Source organism: Crocodylus porosus, unplaced genomic scaffold (assembly GCF_001723895.1).
Source record: "Crocodylus porosus isolate Cpor-Errol unplaced genomic scaffold, CroPor_comp1, whole genome shotgun sequence".
NCBI classification, from domain to species: Eukaryota; Metazoa; Chordata; order Crocodylia; family Crocodylidae; genus Crocodylus; species Crocodylus porosus.
Window position 1 is genome coordinate 80558707 of NW_017728949.1, and position 8861 is coordinate 80567567.

General features: G+C 40.1%; 1 protein-coding gene across 1 annotated transcript in view; it reads left to right on the forward strand.

Annotated features, from left to right (window-relative positions):
* Positions 1-8861, forward strand: part of GALNT13 (polypeptide N-acetylgalactosaminyltransferase 13) — a 176964-nt gene that overhangs the window by 19380 nt on the left and 148723 nt on the right. Inside the window, exon 6 of the mRNA XM_019553614.1 lies at positions 6865-6982. Within this exon, the coding sequence (XP_019409159.1) occupies positions 6865-6982 (118 nt within the window). The remainder of the gene's footprint in view (positions 1-6864; positions 6983-8861) is intronic.

The window sequence follows — 8861 nt, forward strand, 5'->3', positions numbered from 1 at the left end:
ATCTATCAGTGTGCAGTATTTTGCCATGTTTTATTTCTGATTTAAGATGCCTATTATTGCTTGCCATGTGCTTCCATTTTTGTGATGTCAAAATAGTAATTGGAACTGCTTCTGGTTTTCTGTATGTTAGCTTCTTGCACATTATAGTGTATTTCACACTTTGTCTCATTAAACCCTAGCTTCTGTTCTAGAGGGACCACATCTAAAAGAAGAAAGGGTGATATATATTTTTAATTTGTATTTATTTATTTATTAGGCTATTGTGAATCTGTCAGACAGATGCTAATTAATGCAAGCCATCATTTCTTGTTTTGTGGACTTGCTAGTAAGTGGGCTTAGACCATTAACCCAAATTTTATACACTCTGAACCTAAACAGCCAATGGATGTAATAAACTATTGATCATGCTGACCAGGGCTACAACTGAATTCATAACCTAGGAGCACAGGGCTTTATGTCTTATTTATAATTCTCAGGACCATAAAACTGTTCTTGTCCACTCAAGGCATTTTTTCATTGCTTGAATATGTTTCAAATATTTTATCAGAGTATAAAAATATGTAGCCCCTCATTGTCAGAAGTAGAATGCTTGGAACTGCACTTAAATAAAAGTATAGAAATTACAGGCTGGAGAAAAGTGTATTGAGCATTATACCATCTCTGTGCTATACAAATTTCAAGCTGTCTTAGGGTTTGAGGAAGCTCTCAGAAAAACTGGAGAGCAGAGGCACAGGAGGGCAGCGCTGGCTTGCATGGTGCCAATGCCAGCAGTACAGTCAGCCACCGCTGCAGTTGGTGACTAGCTGACTATATTTGTGGCTCTGCCTTCATCCTCCACCCTGCCCTGCCGCATTCAAGAAACACCTGAAGGTGCTGCCCTGGACATTCCTCTCAATTATACTGGAGAGCCGTAGGGGCTGTCTTAAATTATGTTTAAGTACATTATTGGCCAAAGTAATGCCTGGGATTTCTTCAGCACCTGCCTGTACTGTTCATTCCCAGAGCGTCCCACAGTTCAGTGCCTTATCTTGTGAGGGGCTTATTTGAAAGCAGTCCTGCAACAGCCTTCAGCAGTTCCTGTCCTATGGCAATTCCCTTGTAACAAGATAGTAGGCTTTGAGAGTCCTCAAACAAGAGACGGAAGTAAAGAGACTGAACCTGAGATGAAAATTTTGCCTAATATGTTGGCAAAAGTTGCAGAAATAAAAAATACTCAGCTCCAAAACAAAACTAGAACCCCCCCCCCCAAACTACCTTAGTCTTTAGTATCTAAGATTCATCACACAAAAAATCACTAGGAGTCATATGCTAGTAACAAATTTCAACAACGAAGGAACCCTTACTTTCTCTTATGAGTATTTTAGTTGTTTTTACAATGACATCTGCAGTGTTCTTTGTTTATGTGGCACTTGAACAATTTTTATAGTAGATAATGGTTTTGGCTCTTATGTTTTATTTATTTAAAAACTTTTACTATTGATGAAAATATATTTTATGGTAGAATTGTATGGTATTTAGTAATTTCAGTTTCTAAAAATGTAAGGAAGCACTCTTTATGTTAGATATGCAACTCCATCAAAATTCAAAGGAAACTTTAGGCAGCCTTGTCTGAGAGTGCTGCTGAGGCTTAGGGGTCTGATTTTCCAAGCATCAGCTTATTGGGCCTGACAGCTTGACCTGACTAGGTCATATTAGCAGGGTACATCCTCTATCTTGCCCACCACATTTTGATCTTTAGATAAGAAGGGAGGACTTTGATGGTATTCACCTGCACCTGCAAGCATCACATTGTTCCCCAGGGCTCTGCCTCCCCTTGCACCCAATCTTATAGTCCGATCGGGTCAAGTGCCATCAGATAGTTAGATGGCTCCATCCTCACAAGTGGTCTTTTTTCTCAAAAATTGGTAGCCCACTTTAAAACAGTTCAGTGGGCTCTCACCATTATGCCCATCAGGGTTAGTCCATTAAATTCTTACTTTTCCTTGTCAGGCATCACTTTGCCCCATTGGTGACGCACCCTACACCTGTGGGAATGGACTCATAGTTTGTTGTCTTGATTCATCTAGTGAAGCATTTGTCATCTCTCGACACTCCCGCTCCAAGCCAGCAATTCCCTGGTGTTATGCCTCTGGTCCCACAATGGCAAAGCTCCTCCAAGCCTCAAGTTAGAAGAGCAAAACACTGTTCTTCCCTTTTTGCTTCTTCCAGGGCACGTTCCAGTCAGGGCTGGCTGTCCTTCAGCCATGCTCCCTGGCTTGTGCTCCCTCTTCCTCAGCCAGCATGGGGCACATCTTTATGCCGTCTTTATGCCGCGTTCAGCGGTGCACCAGCCAACCCAAATCCAGCATGAGCTGATGAAGTGCAGCAGGTGCGGTGCCAGGGATTTCCTGGATCGTGCCGCTGGCATTTCTTTGGGTAAGTTTTTGCTCTTGGAGGGAGCGTCTTCAGTTTATTCCATCCCCGGGGGGCGGAGGTGGGGGAGATGAGATTGCCCTAGGGGGATTCATGACCCTAGTAAAGTACCCTGCTATGACAGAAACTTATGCTTCAAAGCAAAAGGCTGTTGAATCAGGCAAGAATATCTTGGTTTATCATTCAGTCTTTCCTGGAAAAAAAAGCAAATGAAAAAGAAAATGAATACTTCACATAATTTCAGTGCAAAACCACAGGGTCTAATATTGCAACTAGTGCAGACATGGAGCTGTACATATGAGAAATCAATGGGACTACTCACACACAATGTTTGCAGAATAAGACTCAGAAATTGGTTTGTGTTTGTTCATGTAATGTGGGACAGAGTTTTACTAAAAATATTTGTAAATCTTGATGAACACTTTGATGAATCAAGTCCATGTTCAGATATGGGGAAGTCCCTGTTCCCCTGAGCACTGCCAGGAGTGACCAGGAATAACGGCCACAAGCTGGCAGAGGGTAGATTTAGGCTAGACATCAGGAGGCGCTACTTCACTGTCAGGGTGGCTAGCATCTGGAACCAACTTCCAAGAGAAGTGGTGCAGGCTCCCACCCTGGGGGTCTTTAAGAGGAGGTTAGATGCACATCTTGCTGGGGTCATTTGACCCCAGTACTCTTTCCTGCCATGGCAGGGGGTTGGACTAGATGATCTACTCAGGTCCTTCCGACTTAGAAACTATGAAACTATATGCAGGGAGACCTAATAAGCAATATATGGCTTTGTTTCATTGTAGAGATTTCACATAGCTGTATTTTACAGATATTTCTCATTACCTATTAATATAAATGCCACTTCAATCTGTTATATTGAATACGTTGCTGTCTGATGCAATACAAGTATGTGGAAAAATGCATAACAATTGCAGCAATTTTTATTTTTCCTGTGCTTGATGATAGTTACCTTTTGAAATATCATATAGCTGAATGCCTCAGTCAGGTAGAAGGCTGTAGCCACAAAATCATTACCATCTGTTCAACTTTATTACTGTTCCTCATTATAGCTCCAGGGGTCAGTGATATTGCTCATGGCAGAAATCTAGCAAGATTGAGGGCAGTAAAGCAGCTTTGAGACCTAGGAAGGTTTAGCTGTGTCCACATGACAGACAGTTAATTATCTGAGCTTATAATGCTTAGAGTATAGGAGACAAAACAGAAATGAAGTGTAGGTAAATTCATTGATCTAGTGTTACTTGGTTGCTATTCACTGATTTACTTTCTTATTAGAAATTTTGATAGTAAACCCTGGTAGAAGAAGAAAATATTATGTCACAGGGCAAACGCTTCCATTTGTTAAATATGTTACTAAGTTTTAGTTTTTAATGGCATTACTATGTTTAATGTTGTTGTAAGTTATGGATACTCTGTATGTAACACAATACATATATGCACACACATTTTTATAATGTAGTTATTTTATGCAGAATGTGTACATACATACATACATGCTTGTGCACATGTGGGCAGACACCCTACAGACACATTTGTACAATACATACACTTGCATAATATATATGTCATTGTAGCTATAGGAGTGGTTCTTAACCCTGTTTAGGCTCATGGCATTCCTTGTTAGACTCGAGGCACCCATGGCAAATGCCAGCTCTTTGTGTTCACTCATTTTTTGACTACAGAAAAATAATAGAGACATTCTTCCATTGCAAAGAACTTAGAAAGACCACAAGTTAGAATGTTTTTGACACTGAATTCCTATTTGAAAACTTAGGATTTATCTTGAGAATAATGTGTGGGTGTTTGCACACCTAACAGTGCTAATATTATGTGGTCCTCTGCATCACGCTTAGAAGTATCTCAAGATGCTTGAGAATCTCTAATCTACAGATTTCTGGGAAAAGTTGTAGCGGTATAGCTTTAACAATGGCCAGAGTGATGATTTACACAGCAGCCACCTTTCTTTGTCAGGAAGGCAGTAATAAATAGCTGGTTATTGTCATCTAGTACCCCCATTATTAAACAATACTGGAGCTGAGCTGGTGCTAAGCCAATAGTGAACAGGTCCTTAGTTTGCCACACACATGCCTGTTTTACAAGTATTTGTGTTTATAAATGCATGTAAGTAAAGCGGAATGATGGGAAATTAAATATTTTCCTTATATCTTTGAATTAATTCTCTTGAGCTTTGTGAATGTTTTTTTGGTTTGTTTTCTAATGTTCTAGCAATCCAATTATTAGTGCATGCATAAAACCCACAGCAGTGCTGTGTTCATGAGGACTCATAAAAACTGAATTTTAAATTCATACTTGCAAGTGTTTTCACTTCTCATTCATTCAGGGAACAGAAGCCAATGACTTAACTGACCAATGGCAAGTAAGGAACAAAGTACAAAATTTTAACATTGAATATCAAAGTATTCATGACTTTCATAAGCAATACACAAATTAGAACAAAATTCATTAAATAAATAAGTTAATTATTGTGAAGTATTCAGTTGCAGAGTTGGGTATATTCAGTAGTGATTTGTGTGTTTGTATGTGTGTATAAACATGTGCTAGCTAATGTACTGCAGGGTAAGATCAACTTTAAGACAGCCTGCTATTCCTCTCACTGTTGCCCATCCACCTACACAACAGTGAGCTATGTATCCACATCGATGGGTACTCTCCCATGGTGTAATGCAACCTACAGGAAGCCAAGACAGAGTAGTAATTTCCACCCTGGACTTTCTTGTTACCTAATATACTATAATGGCAGGCCATAATCCTGTTCTGATTAATTTACGAATCACTTAAAATGTGGTGGAGGGTAATTATTCTGCAGGACGAATTAAACAGCCTAAGAGGCCTACTCTGAAAACACTTGTGAATAGATAGGGCTGTGTGACATGGGCCATATTTGATTCAGATTCAGCCCGAATCGGGAACAGTGATTCGATTAGTTGATTCAGATCACTGTCCCAATTTGATTCGGCTGAATCTGAAGATTCAGTGCTAATTCAGAGAATCAGCAATTTGGCCATAGACACAGGTTTAAATGCTTTTTCTACATACCTTGAGGTACCAGGCATGGCTTGTGAATGCTGCAATGGTGGAGTGGATGGAGCGTCCCACAGGAGCATGGGGGGGCCTCCCCACATGCTTGGTGGTGGACCCAGAAGTGGGCCAGAAGTACTTCCGGGCCCACTGCCAAGCATATGGGGAACCACCCCCACGCACCTCCCCCTTGGCTTAGCAATCAGCCACAGGGGGACCGTAGGCCCCCACACACACACCCAGGAGGCACCAGTCGCTGAGCCAGGGCACGTGGGGAGGGTCCCCTGTGTGCTCCACGGATGACCCAGAAGTGGACTGGAAGTGTTTCTAGTTCACTTCTGGGTCACCCGCTGAGCATGCTGGGGAGTCCCCTCCCTCCCCCTGCACTCCTGTGGGATGTTCCATCTGCCTCATCATCGCAGCATTTGTGAACTGCCTGGTACCTTGAGGTATGTAGAAGAAACATTTAAAGCCGAATCGGGCGGAAATCTCTGCCGAGTTAAATCAGCAACCAAAGCTTCACACAGCTGTAGTGATTATGACTGCAGTTTGTAGATCCAGGTTTTCAGGAGCAGGCTGTGTCCTAAATCAATTCATAGAATTTCTACCCTTAGATGTGTCTCAGTCTTTAGGCTTCAAGCATTATACGTACCCCATCGCTTTATGTTTATACAATCATGTCTGTCCTTATTTTTATGCAAAAAAAGCTCATAGCTGAGTGCCTGTGAATCTCAAATGCAGTACTGTTACTGTAAGATGTGTTTATGTTATATTAAATAACTATTTGATGTTTACTGCAGTTAAAAAGTATAATAAATAGTTGTAGGAAAATAGGACAGCCTGACTCATAGGGAACTTGCACTCTGACTGGATTTGCCTGTTGTAAAGTTTTATAATCCTGTTAAGAGAGATTATGCCTGGTAATTTTATGAACAGTTAATCTCTGTAAGGGCAGAGCTAAAGGAATTCAACTCTCTTCATTATGCATTTCAGATTGGATTTAAACTACTATGCAGATGCAAAAGGCCAATATGGTATCCACTTAACCATATGATACACTTATACATCTATTTTAATACAAGTTTTACATACGGGATGTAATTCTGCAGTCCATACTAAGTCCCACCGGCTTCTGTAGGAGTTTTGCCTAAATCAGAACTGCAGTGTGGCATATAATGGGAGTGAGGGAGTAGAGCTGTAAAATTCTAAACCGTGTTATTATTTATTTTGTGTGTTTTAGTTATTGTACGTAGAGTATCTTTTTATATTCAAAATGTCTGGGGAGATGTATGCTGTAGTATCACTTATTAAATACCACAGTATCTTTCAAAAGGTATTTTTCTTTTTCTTTCTTTTCTTCTTTTTCTTTCTTTCTTTCTTTTTTTTCTGTTTGTTTTCAACTAGGACCCCTACTATGGCTGGTGGCCTATTTTCTATTGACAGAAACTACTTTGAAGAGATAGGAACTTACGATGCAGGAATGGATATCTGGGGTGGAGAGAATCTTGAAATGTCTTTTAGGGTAATTGCCGTTTTACTTCATTTTCTGACAACAAACACAGTTATACTGTAATAGTTTGTGCCTTGCAGATAGGGGACATTTGTTATAGATAAAATGCAATTTATGAATTAACTTAAATTTTTAATAAAGTTAGGGATGGCTGAATGTAGTGCTTTCAGGGCTCCTTTTTAACTGCATGAGATATGTTATCACTGTTTTCGGAGTTTTTCAGGCAATATTTTTGAGGTATTACATTGGTTTTTCTATACACACACACACACACACACACTTTTATAGAAACAGTAGGAATGTCAGCTGACATAAATGAGGTGTCAAAGAATGCAGCATTGAAAACCCAATGGAAGCTTCCAAATGTGTATGCCGTCATGAATATGAAAGTTATAACTGCAATTTTGATTCTGTTTTACATATGAAAGGCAAGGTCTCAAAGGAATTTAATATCCTGAAGCAAAGTGGCTTAATTTCTGTCTGTAACAGGTTTTTCTTCACAACAATAACAACATCTCTTTGAATGAAATGCATTTATTTAGTAAATGACCTTTTGAAATATGAGAACATTGGAAAATTAAACCTTTGATAAATAAATGATTAGGGAAGATGTGAAAAATGACTTTTAATATCAACTGATACATTTTAATCTTTACAAAGCAAAGGAATGTGCAAAATAAAATTCAGTATATCCCTTTACTACCCATAAAACATTAACATTGTGTCAAGCAAACGCTATTACTATTTCCATAAGAAATAAGTTTACACTTTTTGGTAACATTTTAATACCATGATCTCTGAAGCTCACATTTTTGACCAGATTTTCCTGAGCTTGTTTTGCCATGGGTGTTTTCACTTTAAAGTGTCAATAACAACTGTACAGGGATGTGGGTGGGTGTGTGTGTGAAGTTCACTTCCATTGAGTGTTAAAGTAAATGAACATTCATGATCATTAACAAGCTGTTTTAACTCCAAATTATAGGCACCTTAGGCACTTTAAAACCAAAATTGGTGGGTTCCTATACACAAGTGTGCAGGCTGCTCTGACATGCTGGAATTCTAGCACCTTGGATCAGACTCGATTGAGTCTGCTGGAGCATGGCAATTGCTGCACTCCAGCTGCTTCTTGCATTGAATGAGCTTTAATTCAAGTGCCCCACTGGTATTTTTAAGTGCAAGGATGCTGATACACGAGATGCTGCCACGCTTTAATTAGAGTGGTCCCCCTTTAGAAGTATGACACAACTGAAACTGAGAATTAATTAAAAGGATATAATTATAACAAAGCATTCATAAATTCTACTCAACTTCAATAGGGCCAGGATTTGACTCTTTGGCTAAGTGCAGATATTTGGGAAGGTTTGGGGGAGGCTAGATTGGATTAAAAATGGCCACCTGATCTAACTTAGTTCTCCCCCTGCAGACCTTATACTTAGACCTGGTCTCAGTGTTCAGAAATCAATCTAAAGCCACAACAGTACAGAAGTTCTCTGTACACAGATGACTCTAAAAATGGTGGAACCTGATCTAAGATAGACCTGGATTGATGTACGCTCAAACTTAATTGATCTAGGTTAGACCAGTGCATGGAACTTCCGTACATTTATCTGTGCAGCCCCAGGATGAGAAAACCCAGACACTAACCCCAGTTTCAGGGCTACACTTTTCATACCTGCCCCTCTGGCACTGGGCTATTTTTATCCTTCTGCCCCATAACCGCCCCCTCCCCAGTGGGCCAGTAAGGCTCCCTCCCTTTTCCCCATCCTGTCCACGAGGGGCCAGCAGAGGAGATTATGCTTAGGGGCAACCAACATGGGTTCATTAGAGGCAAGCCCTGTCAGACCAAACTGGTAGCCTTCTATGACCAGGTCACAAAATCCTTAGACGCAGG